The 19,423-nt window shown below is 40.0% G+C and overlaps 2 protein-coding genes across 7 annotated transcripts; both read left to right on the top strand.

Annotated features, from left to right (window-relative positions):
• The first annotated feature begins 1,422 nt into the window (after positions 1-1,422).
• LOC121593589 (palmitoyltransferase ZDHHC15) lies at positions 1,423-5,573 on the top strand. 3 transcript variants are annotated; one of them, XR_006004805.1, is made up of 7 exons: positions 1,423-1,864; positions 1,946-2,067; positions 2,203-2,547; positions 2,606-2,729; positions 2,802-2,931; positions 4,686-5,080; positions 5,153-5,573. XR_006004805.1 is itself a non-coding variant. In XM_041916095.1 (6 exons), the coding sequence occupies exons 1-6, from the start codon at positions 1,693-1,695 to the stop codon at positions 4,840-4,842; spliced, it is 1,050 nt and encodes a 349-aa protein (XP_041772029.1). In that variant the 5' UTR covers positions 1,423-1,692; the 3' UTR covers positions 4,843-5,573. The 3 variants fall into 3 exon arrangements, 2 of the variants coding, with proteins under 2 accessions (XP_041772029.1, XP_041772030.1); XM_041916095.1 differs by having other exon boundaries at positions 4,686-5,573; XM_041916096.1 differs by lacking the exons at positions 4,686-5,080; positions 5,153-5,573 and adding an exon at positions 3,636-4,662.
• Positions 5,574-6,030: 457 nt separating this feature from the next.
• On the top strand, positions 6,031-19,344 carry LOC121594431 (cold shock domain-containing protein E1). Of its 4 annotated transcripts, none has more exons than XM_041917672.1 (12): positions 6,031-6,114; positions 6,589-11,248; positions 11,754-12,121; positions 12,219-12,631; positions 12,717-12,924; positions 13,007-13,453; positions 13,571-13,894; positions 14,082-14,378; positions 14,455-14,877; positions 14,955-15,131; positions 15,290-15,485; positions 15,604-19,344. In XM_041917672.1, exons 2-12 carry the CDS (start codon positions 11,212-11,214, stop codon positions 15,624-15,626), a joined length of 2,913 nt encoding a protein of 970 aa, XP_041773606.1. In that variant the 5' UTR covers positions 6,031-6,114; positions 6,589-11,211; the 3' UTR covers positions 15,627-19,344. The 4 variants fall into 4 exon arrangements, with proteins under 4 accessions (XP_041773606.1, XP_041773607.1, XP_041773609.1 ...); XM_041917673.1 differs by lacking the exon at positions 6,031-6,114 and adding an exon at positions 6,150-6,352; XM_041917675.1 differs by lacking the exons at positions 6,031-6,114; positions 6,589-11,248 and adding an exon at positions 11,544-11,655.
• Positions 19,345-19,423: the final 79 nt, after the last annotated feature.

Below are 19,423 nucleotides of genomic sequence, written 5' to 3'. Positions count from 1 at the left end.
TTATGTCAAAAAGTTCGTCAAGCTTCGTGTGTATTATGTGTAGATGACAACAAAACCAAGCGTCTGCAACAATTTCTATCAGATATTGTCTAATTTGTGTATCATCAAGCTTTTACAACAGGTCAGTGTATCGATGTTACAAATCTCTTCACATGAGCTACATAAGTTTTATATTTCGCAGCATTTTCGATTCGGATAGCGTTTGGATATCATGCTTTCCGTCTACGGCTGCAGCAGACCTCCATGCTGATATAATGGAAGATACCCATGGAATGAAAGAAACTTATGTGACAAAGTGATAATATGCCGTGGCAAAATGATTGAATGTCGAATAAAAGTATGTGTGTTGCATTTATGCATTTATTCCATGAAATAATAACACTTGTTGTAACTTAACGAATATCTAGAAAATTCATGTAAAAGAGAAAGAGCAATACAGCCATCCCTGTCGATTTATTCGTTAAGTTTAATATTTTTCGTTAAAAATACCGGCTAAATTTTAAAATTTAACGAAACATTGACGAAGCCAGAATAGCGTTACGCAGTGTTTTAAGCCCTGGAATTACTGCTGTATGGAAAGCTAAATGTAATACTATTAGGCATACTTTTAACGGTTTCTTAACAGGATTGTGCTACTTGGGCAAACTTAAATGATTTTCTTTGACGAGCAATTCTCGGAATCCACGCAACTAACATTTTCTACTTATTATGAACATTACATTTTAACGGATAAAAATAAAAAGTGCCAGACAAATAAACGTGCATCAGCGCGATAAGTAACAAATGAGGTTCGCAATCCTTGAAACAGCATCCCAAGCGCCACAGATTAAGCTTAAACGACTGAAAAATCAAATATCTGTGATTTTCGGTAGGATAAATGGAAAATCGGTAGTTTTAGCACCGACAAACCGACGTGACACTTCGAACAAAATGAGCTTCAAAAGTTGTCTCCTTATTTCAAATGAAAATACGTTAAACACTAGCGCCATCTCTATAATGATTCGCTTACTACACTGACACGGAGAAGAAACTGCTGGACCTCCTTTTTGTTTTTCTTCGCAAATTCCAATGCGTATTGTTTTATGTACTTCTCACATCTTTTACATTGATTTGGAAACTTATAAAATGATGTTCCCGGGTGTTTTGTCCAATAATTCTCACAAAATTATGCCTCACGCTTCATTCGCCATTTGTATTTAGAAAAGTTGTTTACATCGAAGCAGCAGTGAACAGAGCTTACTTTGACAGAAGTGTTCGCCTCACTGGTAAATGACAGTACTTTCGTGTGGGACACTTTTGTAACGCCAGTGTCACGTCGGTTTGTCGGTGGTTTTAGGGCGGTCATCTGTGAATCGGTAGGCATATGAAAAATCGGTAGGGATACAGATAAATCGGAATTTCTGGTCACTCTGCTTGGCTGCCTTGCAAAACAAAAAGAAGCTGACATTCAGATTTCCTAATGTGATGGGAATTGCAGCTCGCAACTTTTTCCTTTTTTATCGGTGCTAGTTAGTAGCGAAAAGGTGCATAATTTCGTTTTTCCAATCGCCAACCGCGAGCACCACTCTTCGCGCCAGATCGCATTTTAATTCGTGACAATTGTGGCGGCCAAGGAATTTGCCGCAAAGGGATCGTCCTCACTGGTCCCACCAGTAGTAGAAGGTCGGAGGAGGTGGAAAGTAACGCTACTGCATGATGTCGATGCCTCACGGACAGAGCTATGATTATCATCGAACCACGTTCGATGGGGAACGCAACGAACGCTGCGGATGCTGCGTTCGTACGATGAAATGGTTTCCAGTGCTGTTTATTGCCTCTGTGATCGGTTGGTCATACTACGCGTTTGTGATACAACTTTCCTTTTGTAAGTGTGACTCTCGCTCCCCTTTCTCGCGATGTAATAGAAGCTAATGTGGACTCACACCATGCTTTCCATCCACCACAGTTACCGTCACCAACATTGTTCAAAGGATATTGTTCCTGCTCTTCTACCATGCCGTGCTGGTTATGTTCCTGTGGTCGTACTACCAAACAGTATTCACCGACATCGGTCGGGTTCCCTCCAGGGTAGGTGGTTCGGGGCGTCGATTACTCATCGCTTCGCTGGTCAACCCGTTTGCGCTCCAGCGCAAAACACGCCAGTAATCTTTTGGATGGTGTGATAAGATAACAATAAACCGTTCACGATTTTTACCATTCCAGTTTCACGTTCCGCGAGCAGAGCTCGACCGAATAGTACGTGCTACGAATGAGGTGGAGCAGAAGGAAATACTCGAAACGTTTGCGAAAGAACTTCCGGTGGTGACGCGAACGTTAAACGCATCCGTGCGCTTCTGCGACAAATGCCGGCTCATCAAACCAGATCGGGCACATCACTGCAGCGTGTGCGGCGTTTGTGTCCTGAAGCTGGACCACCATTGCCCCTGGGTTAACAATTGTATCAACTTCACCAACTACAAGTACTTCATTCTATTTCTGGGCTATGCACTGTTATACTGTGTGTATGTAGCATGCAGTACCATCCCCTATATGGAGCTACTGTGGACGGTAAAGGGATGAACCATGAACTTTCACAACATATTCTGACCGTGAATCGTACTTCCAGGGAAAAATTGATGGTAGATTTCATATTTTGTTCCTGTTTTTCGTCTCCGTTATGTTTGCAATCAGCTTGGTTAGCCTGTTCGGCTATCACGTTTACCTGGTGCTTCTGAACAGGACAACATTAGGTAAGCTTTCGTCGATTTTTACACATTTAATAACATAAAAATCACGCCACATCCATTGCTATCTCATTGTAGAATCATTTCGTACGCCAATTTTCCGATTCGGCGGTCCAGATAAGAATGGGTTCAGCTTGGGAAAGCTGAATAATTTTCAAGAAGTTTTTGGAGATGATTGGCGTCTGTGGTTCGTTCCAGTGTATACTAGGTAAGTGAATGATTCAAGTGTAAATGTTTTTATGTTTTGCTTTCTTTTTATCTCTTTTTGCGGATTCGGGTTTCAACAGTATTGCACCTAGTTTTGCAACAGAGCACGATCATAAAAAAAAACTTCTATCAGTCTTTCGTGCATTGTAGAAACAACAATGATCGCTCTATTACGCAGAGTTGTATCTATGTTTAATCGTTGGGTTGATGGATCTTATGGTTTGAAAATTCATACTTCTGTTTTTTGTTTCTCGTCTATTGTTATAATGAAAAAATCAGGATAGTTTGGAATTAAACAAACGGGATGTGTATTTCATTTAATGAGTAACTATTAGTTAAATGTTGTGACTAATCCTATTGAACAGTATGCTAAACCAAAACGTAGAGTTGAAACAGCTCTACTAAACATCACTTAACACACTTTTGGATCGAACTAATCATGTACATAAAGTATTTTGGAATGTTTTTTCGCATGTTTTTTTTTCTTAAAATGGTCCCCAGTGAATAAAAGGTGAATTTTATCCTTCAGAAACAATCAAATACTCCTGGTCTTTGGCCTGAACTAATTTTGTTTAATAACTCTCTTCTCCTTATCTACTTTTCTGAAACCATTCAATACGTTCTTGAAAATCAAAATCGAAAACCACCCGCCTTACCGAATCTCTCTCTCTCTCTCTCTTTCTTTGACTTTTCGTTCATTTGTAGCCTTGGGGATGGGATAGTATTTCCCTGCCGCGATGTAGCACCATATAGCATCGAATTCGCCGCATGAAGTAATGTCCCCGTAGCGCCCCTGACCGCTATCACCATTGGCAGTCAATATTGTAACGGCGCGGTTGCAAGTAGCACCGTTCGGGTCGATCCAAAAGCTCAAACGATCATATTAGAACACCTCGACGAAACAAAGGAGGGCGGTGGGCACCGTCGCCAGGGTCAGCAACAAACTGTGGTCATGTCGCTCAGCACAAACGGCTTGCCCACTGTAGGAAACCAAAGAGTGCTTCGTGTCCACTAAACCTTCCTGGGTAGTAGTTAGAGCTAGTGACTGGTAGAGAGCAGGGGGAGAGTAGTTATGAAGGATAAAGTTCTTAAATTTTGCTCACTGGTGGGTCGTACTCAGTAACAGCACTGAATCGCATTGTGAGTTGCCTTAATCTTTGAAAAACAAACATGCTGCTTATGGGATTCGCAATCCAATGGACTTCTGTTATTCAATCGAATTAGTTATTAAGAGCCTTAGTTGTCTTATGTCAAACGTTTCTTCCTTGCTATTTTGTACAAGTAACGAATGACCCTAGAGGGGAATTGGAATAGAAGATTTCGTATGTTTCTAAACATAAGGTACAAACGACAGAATCAATATGGATAAATATGTAATGAACTCTAGAAACAGTAACTGTCTTGAAATTCGCTAAGAACAATGGATTCCATTCCTCTGTTTAATGATACTGTTAAGTTGTTCGTAAGCAATGCATCGACTTAATTAATATCTTACAAAAGTATTTGATGAAAATGGTATTTATAAAAAGAATTGGAAATAAATATGTTAAATATATCCTGGGAGGAATGGGAGAGGTACTTGATATACATTTTGTTTTTTTTTTTACATTTACGTTTTAAACCAATACAAGATGAAACTATTTTTTGATAATTTGGAATTTGAAATTCAAACAAATAGCAATAATGTGTTGTTGTACGGTGATGATTTTTCAGAACAGAACGATAAAGAAGATTCACTACTTTACTCTCTTTCAGCATGGGCGACGGCGTAGTGTACCCAATGCGATGCTATGACGAGGACGCCGAAGCATTGCTAGGTGGGGAACAGCATGGTAATCGTTCTGGAACGGAAAACCTTCACGATTTCGAAGCAGCAACATTCTTGAATGAATATGGCAATCTAATGAACTGAACAATAATAATGCTATGTTTTAAAACGCGTAGTTAAGCGCTTAGAGTATAGTATAGTAACTGGATAGTAACTATTGTTTAGTTAGTTAATTTTCTATAGGCGTAGCACGTACCAGATTCGGCAGCAGTAGCATGCAAATAAGAAAAAGATGGATATTAACAATGCAATAGACCGTAGGAAACGTCAACTTAAACACGAACAAAATTACGATATTCCAGCTTTAATGTTCAAATGTGATGTAAGTCATATCCATCAAACAGTCTTTAAGCAAAGCATTTAAAAATCACCTTTAATTCAATCGTACCCCCAGATGCTGACTTGAGACTATTTTACGTGAGCCAGTATGCATTTATTTATCAAACTCAACACCATTCCAGTGATGCGTAAACGACGAAATTATTCTTGGCAGTCCGATTTGTATGTGTTTTTAAATGATACTGATTAGTACTGTTAACACATTCGATAGATATAATATGACATCGGTGGCAAAAAAGAGTGTTATTTACCGTAAAGATAAATAGAAACAGTGACATAGCTACGGACTGAACGCTGTTCATAAAAGGGAACTGGGAAAGCGATAAATCTACGACAAGGAAAAGGTTTTAGACGCTGCTGTACCATTAGGGTGGGCCTTGTACAATATAAGCATAAAAGAGGCGAATGTTGGACTGAGGAAAATGAAACACGATAGAAGCTTAGATTGTGTAAGAAATAAAATGTCTTTCTATATGATATAAGTTCGTACTTTTTCGTAAGTTGAACGTAAATTATTAATATCACGTCAGACACCAAAGCGTACGTATTTGCGCGCTATTATTTTGAAATAATAATCCACAGGGCAAGGACGAGCCTCAAAAATCCTCGCTCGAAACGACAAAAACCGTCAAAATTTCTTTCAAAAAGCATCGCCAGCGAGGGAAAACCGGTTTTTGGCATGCGGGAGCCAACCGTTAAACCCGATTATCCGTGCCGATTGGATAGAAATGACAAACTATCCAATATGGCGTTGAGAAAAACTTTGTAATTTTTAATCTCGTGATTGCTGCGATTTTTTCTTTTCGGACCAATATTTTTGCAGTTCTATACATTATGGAACAATTAAAGTCTCATTTAGGGTTGAATTAAATGATAAAACATTCGACACAAAACACGCACACAAATCATGATCCAACCCATTTGCTGCATCTTGTTACGCTAGTGCCATCTACCGGCCGCTAAACCAAGAACAAAAATGACATGGCTGACTGTGTCGTTAGTGTGTGCTTGGTCGTGGTAAGATTTTTCTTCATCAATATTTGCTATGTGAAATTGTTTTATTCTGGCTAAAAATACTACCCAAAGAAAGTGGAAAGCTTGCTGAACAATATAAGATATTTAGATTTCCCGTTTCGCTTGATCCGAAGCTGGTATCATTGATTGAAAAAGTGAAACCCATTCCTTGCTTGTGTTAGCGAATACCGAAAAATTAGATGATTGTGCGAAAGAGAGCTAGAACATCGCGGGGTGCATGGTAGAGTGAAACGGCTTGAGTGAGAAGTAAAAAATGGAGAAATTGGAGCCGTCAAAGCTTTCACACGCACATCGGAACGGAGCTACTTTTGCAACCACTTTGCTACCTGTCTCCGCCACACCACCACCACACCAACACCAGTAGTCTAGAAACTGTCTGCACATGACAAATCTTCCGATTGCGATGCTTCTTCATTCATGTTCTAACAAGTCTTGTTGTGCTCTTCTCTTTCACAGCTTGTGTAACTAAACCGCTATTTTAGACTAAAGAGCAGTATAATCGAATCTACATCTACCAACAACTCCAAAACCAACAAAACAGCTGCAAAAATCAAACAAATCCCAACAATATTGTTTCATTAAAGACAAAAAAAACTATCACTGGAAAAATACTCAACCATTTTTACCAAAAAAAAAAGAAAGGGAAAGTAAAAGGAAACCAAGAACTAATAACGAGAAAAAATCGAAAAATCGATGCTTAGCAAAACCCTTGCAGGAGGCATTTGCATCCGCTAATGCAACCAACGGCATCGGTGCATCGATGAAAATGATGCGCGAGTAATCGCAAGCAAATGTTTCAATCCGCATGGACTGTGCAGGAACGCTAAAATAAGGGAAGAAAAACAGGGCGTAAGGCACACCAGCGAACCCGAACCGTGCTAAGCGTAACAGACAGAAACGAGCGTAAAAAACACACTAGCATAAAGCCTTATGAACCGTAAAAAATTGTGATCTCCAGTTTTCATCTTTTTTTTTTTTAAATTCGTCAAATCAAGCTACTGGACGGAGCAGAAGAAAAAAATCGCACCAGAACTGCTACTCCCAGCAGAAGGACGAAAAACTAGGAAACGAAGAAATAGTAGTTAATGCTACGGAGCAGCGGTAGAAGTAAGCGGTAAAACGGTCAGCAATTTACGCCTAACATCCCGGAGGATCAGGAAGGATCTGCAGTAAGAGTGTTGTTGTGAAAAGTTTTGCACACGCGTTCGTGAGAGGTAAATATGAGTGTATAACAACAGCCGCATTCATCAGCAATAGTCGGCCACAAAATTCCGTACAGATTCAAACACACAAAGGACAACTTAGCACGCATTTACGACATTTACGGTTCCGCACGCAAGCAAGCGAAGCAGGCGCACGGGGTAACGAAAAAAGTTGAGAGAGAGAGAGAGAGAGAGAGAGAGAGAGAGAAAGAGAGGACAAAACAACAAACTGTATAAATTGCCATCATTTTCTCTCGAGTACCGGAACCACCCCGCGTGTCCCGTATAAAGAACACACAGTTTGTTTGCGCGACGCCTCTCAAGATCAAGGAAGGGTGGAACAAAAGATCAGCAGCAGTCATATAACAATAAGATCAATATACTGAAACAGAAACGAGGAACAAACGACATCAGCTCAGCCATAGCAGTCAGATATAAAATACATTAATATTCATCATCATCGTAGCCAGCAGCAGCAGCAGCAGCGGACATTTGCCTGACGACCAAAACACACAGTACGTACGTCTGGAAGTGTATGGGAGTAATCCGACACTAGTAGTAACACCAAAAATCAATTCGCAATTACGTTTTAAGCGATTTTGTACCACGCAACACAAGGACCGTCGAAAGAAGAGCAAAAAGGTGTAACAGTAACAGCAGCAGCAACAATAACATAATAGGAAGTGAAACCCGTCGTGCATGGTGTGTGGTGTAGTGTTTATACGAAACTAGTTGGTTCACTGATTAAACGATAGAACGATAGAACTTTTGTGACTAAACACCGAGAAGTGATTAGTGTTTCCGTTCGGTTTTGATTTCCCTTTTTTCGTTTCGATTTTTATGTGCAAAGTGAGTAGCCAAGTCAAGATCGCGACCGTTTTGCATTCGCAACATCCTTTTAGCTGGTTCCCGTTTTGATCGTAAGCAAACAACACCGATTCTGCATCGTGTGTACAGCGCTTATCGCTCACGTGTTAGTGGTGCTCTCAATAGAAATAGCAAACCATTCATGAAGATTTGTCCAGAAAGAGTGTCTGTGCTGCCGATCGGAAACTGCGAACTACTAAAACCAAATCGTCAAAAATAGAAGTACAAACTATCACCACAATACAGCCATATTGCTGGCACACTTCATCGAATCACACGCATAATAGTGTGGGAGAAAATAGGAAGTCACATGTGCTACCCGGTAACGATAAACGACTCCACTGACACTGGTCTGGCCATCGCAAAATAAATGGTGGAATAACGAAAGCAGCCAACAACACGCGTAAACCCCGTTTGGTCGAGAATACACCGTGCCGAGGATTCCAAAGTGCATGATAGACGATTGGGAAACCCTTAACAAACAACAACATACAGCAATATTTTTCGCTTTGCCTACATAAGTTTACACAAGAGCTGGACAGGACAACCGTTTTGTTACTCTATCCCAGTGTCTAGTGAGAAACAGCAAACACGCACATAAAGTATACTTCCTCATCTTTGGGCATCCTAATACCGCCCCAGAGCTGTTGTTAGGCTGGAATATCGTGTACCGCTTCCGTTCATCTGACGGCGCTTTGAAAAGCAACCCGGTAACGGCTTTCCGTCTCCGCAACAACGGAGGGTTATCTGTTGGTAGTGTGTGTGTTTGTGGTGAAACACTATAGTGCGCACAGTGGTGTGGTGTACTGTGGACGTAAAATAACACCGGACTGATAAGGTGCGATTCGTGTATAGTTTGCGTATGTGCGTGTGTGTTTGGGGTGTAAATTCGCTGATAGTAAAAGTGATTAGTGTACGCAAACCATGAACACTGGCCAATCGTCGGAAATGGTAGCTTGAATAATTAAAACAAAAAAACAAGACTGTCGTAAAACAAGTTGCAGCGAAGCGAAGAGAAAACACGGTGAGAAACACAAAAAAAAAGTCAAGCGAGGGAGTGATAGAGAAAAACATACAAATAAAACCATTCTGTGATAAAATTTAAAAAATATAACAAAATAAGCATATGTTTATTAAAGTGAAACTAAGTTAGGCTTACCGTAACCAAAACACAAGACAAACGAGAACGTAAAGCAAAAAAAAAAAAAACAATACAAGAAAACAAACACACACTTTTGTGGCGTAATGCTACGGTGCTGCGTTATAGCGAGACATTGAAACAAAGAATACGCCTGCAAATTCGGTCCTGAGCGCGTTCGTCTAAAGTAGTAAATAAAAACTCAACGCATTTGGAGGAAAATCATCGCCAGCAGCTACGGCAAGAGTGTTCTATGCATACGTACATACGTGCAGGTGTGGGCAGCATTATCCGCGGTTCTGCTGTATGCATTTGAGAAGCCACCTAGCAGAAAAGTAAGCGAAACATTCAGCAACTTCGTATGATAAACCGTTCCCCTGTTTATCCGTCGCGGTATTTCGTTCGTGCGTTTCCGTATCGCGGCAACGAACCTTATTTCAATCTATCCAGTCCGGTTGTATGCTGAATCTCCGATATATCATGTACATTCGTTGACTTGCTCCAAAAGCGTAAAGTGTTTGTGTTAAAGCAGTTCAAAAAATCCGCCGAACAAAATAGTGAATAAAGCTCCGTAAAACGAACGGTCGTCGTAATTGAAGTGTGATTTGGCTCTGTGAAATGTTTCAAATTCCAAGGAACAGATTCCGTTTGCTCCAAAGCGCTCAAATGCTCGCGTAAGAAGTTGAACCCATTGCGGAGATTAAAAAAAAATAAGGCTTCACAAAATTGTTTCATCAAACACGACGGATTGACGGAGAGCTGGTATCTTCCAGTCCCGAAATAGTGATTGTTCTTGCTTCTCATATTGAAGAACACTTCAATTTTTCCTAATATTGTGACACTTGTTTTTTAAACCCCATCCCGTGGTGATACAATCGCATTTGCTAAAACAAAAAGTAATAAAAACCACAACAAAACAAGCTTGTAAAGTGGTCGGAAACGTTAAACACACAACAATCGGGGTAGAAATCATCTACAGCGCTTGTCGTTGCAGCATAAACATAACGCGCCACATACAAAAAAAACACACACACATACATACACGAATATCTGATAAGGCTGATTTGTGAATATAACGGAAACCAAACTAAGCGATAAACAAGCGAAACAATTGCATACTACTAAAAATAAAAGTAATAAAAAAAACAACAACACAACAAAGCGCTAGCGTGTAAGATAGTAGCGGAGTGTTAGAAACATTAGAACACTCTTGAAACAAGTAAAAGTGACGATATACAAACATTAGTAACAAATTCTGGACAAAACGAGCTGCATGCAAACTTCCCAAACACGCACGATAAAAACGGATCGTGAGAAAAATCGCTTGCGGGCTTAGTGAAGTGTGAGCGGTGCGTGCGTGTGCGTGAGATAGAAAGAGATTAACCAGCTGTCGGAACATTGTATCAACGGAATCGAACCAAAGGCGAGAACGGTGAAATTAATAGACCTTTTTCGGGTGAGGCATAGAAAACAATACAGGCAAGATTTGGGTTAAACCAATATACTAAAAAGCATTACAATTAGTCCACCATTGCAACCCGGTTCGTGAACGGTGAAGTGGAAGAAGAGTCGATCCTCCGGACACAAACGCAGTCCGTAGCGACGGCGAAGTGTGTGTGGTTCTTTTAAGTTTTCCATCCAGAAGAAAGTGTCAAATTTGCAATCTGTGAGGCTTCTAAACCCATAACGTGATCACATTTGCTGTTCACCGGTAGGAACGGAACGCATTACTACTTGCTGAACGTTTCATTTTGACGGCGAGTCTACCGTTTTTTTCCTGATTGGTTGAATTGTCTCAACAAACCAGTTCGTGTTAAGTGAGCAAACAAAAGCCAAGAATCTTCTTTTTGTGTGTCAACGATCATCATCACCATGGGAAGCCAAACGAAACCTTTCCGTTCTGCCGATGGTAAGTGTTGCTTGGATGGGCATTAGCGAAATGATTATGCTATAACAAAATAGGTTTATAAGGTTGCAATTATAATAAGTGGCGTTTCATTATTTCATTGCTCTCGTGTTGGATTTTTAAAACTTTGTACTGTATGAGCTAAATTCTCCTAAATTCTAAATTCTTTATCTTAATTATTTATACCATAATGCAAATCCAAACGCTAAACCTTGAACCCGATTTTTGTTGTACCTGTTTATTAGGAACGGGGCTGTTCGTATTGTTTTTGAAAGCGATCATAGTAACATACAAAAACATACACCATTCTAGTACATATGCTCTACGAGAAAATAGGGCCGTGGGAACAGGGATGATCAAAATTTAGAACTTCTAGTTTACGTCGTAGATTATGGAGTATTTGAAAATCGGTGATGGCAGTTAACGATCAGTGACCAGTTTGACCGAAACAAAAATTAATGTTACAATCATTTAATGTAATGCTTTTGCACTTACCGTTTATTTACAGCTTCATTTATGGATTATGTTGCGTACGGCCAACGCAGCGATGTGTTCTACAGCGGCCAAACGAACCAACCGTCTGCTCCCCGGCAGTCTATAAACCCATCGAATGTTTTCCCACCGATCGGTACGTTTAGCATCGAAGCGACTACGATGGCAGCTCCGAATCAAGGTGTTTTCGGTGGTGGCGATGCCATGAGCGTGATGGGCAATACCGGCACGACGGGCACTATCGGAGTGTTCAATGCTAACGCTATGATGAGCGTTCCGAACAACATGAACAGTGCGAACAATTCGTACTCGTCCGGCCAGAACACGAATGGTGTCGACGCTAGCCAGGGAACGCGCGAGACTGGCATCATTGAAAAATTGCTGGTACGTGCGCAATCGGAGGACATCAAAAGCCGAATGAGCGACCACGATTCATTTGATGATGTTATAAATGTGTCTGTCACCTTCCATTTATTTACAGCATTCGTACGGGTTTATCCAGTGCTGTGAGCGACAGGCTCGACTCTTCTTCCACTTCTCGCAGTTCGGGGGCAATATCGAGCATCTGAAGATTGGCGATCCAGTGGAGTTTGAAATGACGTACGACAGACGTACCGGGAAACCGATCGCTAGCCAGGTGACGAAGATCGCCCCGGAGGTAGTACTGTCCGAGGAGCGCGTTACCGGCACCGTTACGACCGAGCTGAAGTGCGACTCCGCCCCTTCGGGAGGCAATACGAGCTCTTCCACCTCGAGCGACACTACGACCGGGCGCATTAGCTATGAGAACCGGGGCGAATGCTTCTTCCTACCGTATACCAAAGATGATGTCGAAGGAAACGTTTCGCTACGTTCGGGTGACAAGGTTAGCTTTCAAATAGCTACAAATCAAAGGTAAGCGACACTTCTGCGGCATATCCTTGCATAACCACAACAGTAGACCATTGCATTGTATTGTTATTCTGTTGGAATTTTACAGAGGTAACCTCGGTGCTTGTCACATCCGGCTGGAAAACCCGGCACACCCGGTCAAGTATCGCGGTGTCGTCTGCTCTATGAAAGACACATTCGGCTTTATCGAGCGGGCCGATGTGGTGAAAGAGATCTTTTTCCATTTCTCGGAAGCGGATAACACTATCGAACTTCGTCCTGGCGATGATGTTGAATTTATTATCCAAACCAGAAATGTAAGTGTTCACTAATCCCTTCACGCGTACCGGAAATGAGTGCAATAATGGACGAAATATTTTATTCTTATATGTGTATCAGGGGAAAGAAGTGGCATGCAATATCGCTCGTTTGCCACCGGGATCGGTAATCTTCGAGGATGTCGATACGACCATCTACAAGGGACAGGTGCTGAAGCCACTTGATCGTAATAATCCGGCACGTCAGCAGACAAACGATCCGCTGCCGGGGCGCATTCGCTACCGTGCGGCCGACCACTCGGAGGTAGAAGTGCCATTCGGAGACAAGGATCAGAAAGGAGACTACACGCTGCGTCACGGAGATTGGGTACAGTTTTTGCTTGCGACCGATCGCCGCGATCAGCTGCAACGGGCCACATCCATTTCCCTGCTCGACGAAACATTCCAAGTGAGCGGTGAAAAGCGTGAGCAAGGCGTTGTCGCGTCGTTAAAGGAAGGCTTTGGCTTTCTGCGCTGCGTCGAGCGAAGCGTTCGTCTATTTTTCCATTTTACTGAAGTGCTAGATACGGTAAGTGTGACGCTGTAACAGTATTTAGGATAGACGTTACTGCTCTTCGACTGGTGCTAATCTTTATTTTGATCTTTTTCATCTGATTAATTCGTTCCTTCCATTTTTTTTTTTCAGAGCCGTGAAATTTGCGTCGATGACGAGGTTGAATTTACCGTCATTCAAGATCCTGGATCCAGCTTTGCTAACAACCGCCAAAGCGCTATCCGTATCAAACATTTGCCCATTGGTACGGTTAAGTTTGAAACTCTAATCGAGAGCAACGTTGAAGGCGTCGTATCCCGCGAGGCGCCTAAAAGTCCTATCAAATCACAGGAACGCACCGAGGGCGGCGTCATAACATACGGCCAAGGTCCAAACAAAAAGACTATAATGTATTTCTTGAAAGATTGTGATAAGCCACCACGTGTGGGTGATAAAGTCAGATTCAATATTTGTCAGGTAAAGTTTAAGGCTGGTTTAGTTCCCTTCATTTGCTTAAACGCCAATCTTCCCATCAATGGAACATGAACCCAGCGATGGCGTGAACAGAACGTCTATCGAGGAGGTTTTGCGGGATCAGTTTGGTGTTTAGCGGAATAATTTCCTTATTTCAACCGAATAATGTTCTTGATCTTGGTTTATGTAGGTAAAACGTAACAAAGAATTGATCGCAACGAACATTGTGGAGATCACTTCTAACACGCATCAAGCTCTGCAACAGCCGCAACTATTGCATCAACAACCCATGCATCAGCAATTGCAGCAATCTCCCATTGCTGTCGATACGCAGCTAACGGTTGGAACGGTTCAATCGTCACAATCGCCTACGTCTGGCCTTAGCAATGGGTCTAGAGCGAATGGTAATTCGGTATTGAAGTCTAACTATACCAATGGCAACATTAAGCCAGGAAAAATTCACCATGGATTCATTGCGGTCTTGAAGGTATGTTCAAAATCGACAGACAAGTGCGTTCGATATACTATTATTTCCAACGATAATCAACAAATTTATTTTGCAGGAAAATTTCGGTTTCATTGAAACGGTCGAGCACGACCAGGAAGTATTTTTCCACTTCAGCAACTTTGTCGGCAATAGCAATACATTGGAGTTGGGACATGAAGTAGAATATACGCTCTCTACACGTAATGCCATCAATGCGGGCAACTGCATTCCGGCAGAGAACGTTAAAGTGCTACCGAAAGGAACGATTCAGCAACCGAAAGTTTTACCCTCTAGCTTCAATGGATCCGTCCTGCGTCCATTGCGCTGCATCAATCCGGAACAGGTCGAATACAGCGGTTTGGTGCAGGTGAAGAACGAGCACGGCGACACATTGTCAACTCACGAGTTTGGTATTACCAGTCTAAAGAATCATCGCGATCTGCTGCAGAAGGATGATGTAGTAACATTCAAGATCGACGAGCTAAATCGTGCAATGGAGGTATGTACTGTTTGTGATACTGTTCATGATTCGTAGCTTCTATATGGTTTTCCATAATTCTTATATTTCCGTTCCAGATTGCTCCCGTTCGTACCAAAAAGCAAGCCAAGGTAGATTCAATTAAGGGACAGTTCGGATTTTTGGATTTCGAAGTGGACGAAGGGAAAAAATTGTTTTTCCACATGTCCGATGTTCAAGGAAACGTAAATCTGTATCTCGGAGATACGGTAGAGTTTTCCATCGTTACTAATCAGGCAAGTGTATAGTATGCGTACCACTGCTTATAAAAAAATTAAAATGATGTTTTTTACATTCTGTTTGAAAATAATTTGGATGTTGATATGAAGTGTTATGCTGAACGGGTTTGTGACATTATTATTAATCGTTATCCTTTTCACTGTCTATTGAACAGCGGAATGGTAAAACCTCTGCATGCAACGTTGTTAAAATAAACGATGCGAATGGACCGCGGCCCGAACGACTGATTTCCCGCATCAAGCTAAACTCCGTAGATGATAGTGGACCACGTCTAACTGTCATTCGTGCACCGAAAGGGCCGGACGGTACGAAAGGCTTCCATGCATCTGCCAGAACTCCTCGTTTAGTTGGTATGTAAAATGTTCATTTTCTATGTTTCTTTCTTAAAATTGTTTATGGAAGCTGAGAGGCGATTATTTTATTATTTCGTTCTTATTGGGTTTATTTTTTTCTACAATTATGTCACAGGTATATATCCAGCAAATGAATAATAAGTAACGAAAACGAAATTAGCAGATTGTAATAAAATTATACCAATTACTCTTCATTTTTACTCAGTTTCATGTTTGTATTTCGGTTTCTTTGAAAAACAAAAAAAAAAACAAAAAAGTTGTGTATGCCTATCTATTTTAGTTAATCAATTGAACGTTATAAATAATTTGCTATAAAAAGTAACGTGTTGCAGGAGGCATACGAAACAACAATAAATACAATGCAAAAAGTATCATCAATGGAACATAAACAACACATGTGATGAAACCAAAACTTTGTTTAATGGTTACTGCTTGCGAAACGAAGCAAAATACTACGCTTATTGTTGCGTTGATCATTTCGCACTGCCAAACAGGATGTGTGAATTAAAAAAAACTATCTTCATTTAAAAGAAAAGAAACACGAAAAGTGTTTGAAACCTTAGTTACAGCCTAATTTACATCGAAGACTAATTTTAACATTCATAAACAAACAACAGGATACCTTATCTGGAAACAAATGTGCCCGAAGATTTAACGTATATTTACATTATCCTTATTGTCGGTAGACAATTGATTAGTTATTATTTAGAATTATGGTAAAAAGTACCGGTTCTTCATTTCTGATGTGATGATTTCGTCAGAATATTCGCAATCGATGTTCGCAATTCTTGCGCTAGTCGAAACATTTCATTATATTGGATGCATACGGAGGTGTAAATTTGTGCAGACGTTGCGTAAATCGAATAGTTTTGTTTTATTTTTAAACAATATAAATAACTAATTCAAAGTATAGAATTCTAGTGTCATGTTTTTTTATTTGGGCCTTGAATAGTTTTTTTTTGTTTTGTTTTGTTGGGATTGAATACAAAATTATTAAAAAGTAAATATAATTCTAACCGATCACAAGCAGTGTGTGGCACAATTATGAAAACTTCTTTTTTGTTTTGACTTCATGCTATGCGAATATTATCGCTACGGTTTATAAAATGTGCTTTGAGTTAACTGAACTAAAATCGAAAAAAATATGTTTTATCTTTTTATTGCAACGTCAACATTTGAAATTGACCCTCGGAAAAACGGCATGGAATATGTAATGCTTTGACTTTCAGCTATAGAATACATCACGAACGAAAAGAACACATTATTAAACTAAAAGATGTGGTTTTGCAACGAAACAAAACCAGTATGAATCAGTTCGATCCTACAAAACTACAAACACATTACATTTAGAATCTGTAAGATGTGTAGGAACTAAGTATGAATCTAATTCATCACTTTCTAACTGTATTCATTCGTTTCCTCCCTGTTGCCCTTTGTACCACACCAAACCAAATGTTCCCTTCATCTTCCATCGTACGACATGCTCTTTTGCATTAGAGGTAAACTTGTCTCAAAAACGGTACAATTTACATGGGAATCATCTCTTTCTTCTTTTTTATCGAAGAATATATTGTAAGTCGATGGAAATATATGAAACAGCGATTAAATCGGAGAACGACAAACATCTGCTGTTCAATTTGAGCACCGATGTTTGTGTTTTCCTGCGAAACCTCGCTGTAGCTTGACTATTTTCCATTCATTGCCAATATGTTGGGAGTAGAAAAGCGGAAATGCATAACTCTAAAAAACAAGAAGACGATGTTTGTATGATGCAACTTCCTGAAGAGCTGCTAAAAGAAAGTGCACATCAATGAAAATGAAACGAATCGTACTATTTTATACTTGATTATGATTATTTTGAAATTGGCTTTTATGAACTCTGTATCTATACGTTAAGTCAGGTTATGTTTTCAATATAAGAGCTACGTAACGAAAAAAAAAAACAACTATGTGTAACTGAGCAAAAACAAAATAAGTATGAAAAGCGAAACCATTTGTGAAGTTAAGAAGAACATAAAGAATGGAAAGGCTATTGAAAGAAACACGTATCCCAACGCATATTTCCTCTTATAAAACATGATCTAGTCTGTGCAACAAATTGATACTAAAACAATGCAAAAGCAAGACATACGAATGATGGCATAGGTAGAATTCGTTAGCAATTAGTGGACGGCAAATGAGAGAACACACATAAACACAAAATCACGAAGCGAAGGAAAGGAAGTAACGATGGAACATGTATAGTGATATTAATGTCACTTGATGACGAACGCTTCTACTGCTCAGCAATACAAATAATGCAACTGTAATGAATGGTTTGAGATAACAAACACAAAAACTGTGTGAAACAATTGTCTTATGTTTTTAAATTCGACCACTGCTGGCAATTCTATTGCCTATACGAGAATGCAGGAACTGCTAACGAGTAAAATCTGTAATGCTAACAAAATAACAATATGTAAACAAAACAAACATACTCACGTACACACATACAGCCACATACACGTACACACAACAGGAATCTGTTGGCTTGGAAGAACTCTCGTATAGGATTTTAGTTACTTTTATAGAACAATAATTGATGGACGAATACGCAGCACGGAAAATATACAATCTCCATCAGCAAAGCAAATATACAACAACACGTTAATAAAGGTTATTCGGTATAGAGGAGCCATCGTCTTGTAACATGGATGGCAGTGCAAGAAGCAATTGACAACTGGTGCCAGCAACAACGATACATTACAGGCATAGAAAGGAACATGCGGTACTGAACATAATAACGCTTGTAATGTAGATGAGAACAGAAACAAAAGTAAGAAACAAACAAATATGAATGAATAATTAAAAGCAAAACTACTATCATACAATAATTGCAGGCAAGAAGAAAAAAAAGAAGGTTGGCTTTAAAGTAAAACTTTAAGCTAAAAAAAAAGAACAGATAACACAACAGAAGACACATTCACACACATAGAACATATAGAACGAAAAAGAGATAATACAACAACAATTATTAACATTTCGGGATCAAATGAAGGAACGTTTAAAGGAGTGATCGTAAACGTGTAACACACAATGCTTAGTAAACGCAATCATTGCAACCGCCGCCAGCATAATAATAGGACAGCAATGGCCTGATATTTATATTCGGTTGGTTTTTACGTTTTTCTTTCCCCTTTTGATTGTCGCGCAAGCAATCATGCTACAAAAGAAAAAAAGAAACTGCAAACAAACATATGCAAAAAACATTTGCGAAAACTGTGTCTGTGCCCGTGTATTGTAATGGCGCAAACAGGTGCGCGCGTAACGTGTTTTAGTGCGTAAGTTGCTTTAGCTCAGGATGGCCCGATTTAAAACTAATGTTGAATAGTTGATGTGCAAAGCGATCAAAAAACGGAAACACAAATTGTCAGACACAGCGGACGAATGACGGCAGCACATAAACGACGACGGCGTCCTGGAGTAGCTTATGAACCCTGCATGTGAAGGTGGAAAAATGTATTCTTATCAAGCTATGCTACCCTCTTGTTTAGATGAACTAATGAACCTAGAACGTTGTAAACGAGCTAGTTTCATCTGGTTCTTTGTTTCAAGTGAAATTGCTTGCAAAGGATGACATTTTTGTTCTAGGTCGAGTTGAAATTGAAAAAGAAAAACACAAAATACACAACACACACAAGTAAACTTTCCGAGCGCTTTTCTGAAGACAGCGAGAGGGAGAAGACCGATCCCGATAACAGGAAGGAATAATGCGAAAGAGGGGAAAAGAAAGAACAGTTCAGAACCAGTATCTATGAGCATGATTATAATTCTACAGGTGAACAAAATAAAAAAATGAAACATAACAGAAAAAAAACAAAAAAAGAAACAAAAAAAAAACGTAAAATTTACATAAAACAACAAAAAACAAATGAAATCAATACAACATTGTAACT

Source organism: Anopheles merus, chromosome 2L (assembly GCF_017562075.2).
Source record: "Anopheles merus strain MAF chromosome 2L, AmerM5.1, whole genome shotgun sequence".
Lineage (NCBI taxonomy): Eukaryota > Metazoa > Arthropoda > Insecta > Diptera > Culicidae > Anopheles > Anopheles merus.
The sequence above is the reverse complement of the archived record's forward strand: the minus strand, read 5'-3'. Positions and strand labels throughout refer to the sequence as shown.

Excerpts from the sequence above, each read along its gene's own strand:
- LOC121593589 (XM_041916095.1), top strand. The coding sequence starts at position 1,693 with ATGATGTCGATGCCTCACGGACAGAGCTATGATTATCATCGAACCACG. Across the intron at positions 1,865-1,945 it reads TGTGATACAACTTTCCTTTT|TTACCGTCACCAACATTGTT; the intron begins GTAAGTGTGACT and ends CATCCACCACAG. Across the intron at positions 2,730-2,801 it reads TCTGAACAGGACAACATTAG|AATCATTTCGTACGCCAATT; the intron begins GTAAGCTTTCGT and ends ATCTCATTGTAG.
- LOC121594431 (XM_041917672.1), top strand. The coding sequence starts at position 11,212 with ATGGGAAGCCAAACGAAACCTTTCCGTTCTGCCGATG. Across the intron at positions 12,925-13,006 it reads TTATTATCCAAACCAGAAAT|GGGAAAGAAGTGGCATGCAA; the intron begins GTAAGTGTTCAC and ends TATGTGTATCAG. Across the intron at positions 14,379-14,454 it reads GATTCATTGCGGTCTTGAAG|GAAAATTTCGGTTTCATTGA; the intron begins GTATGTTCAAAA and ends TTTATTTTGCAG.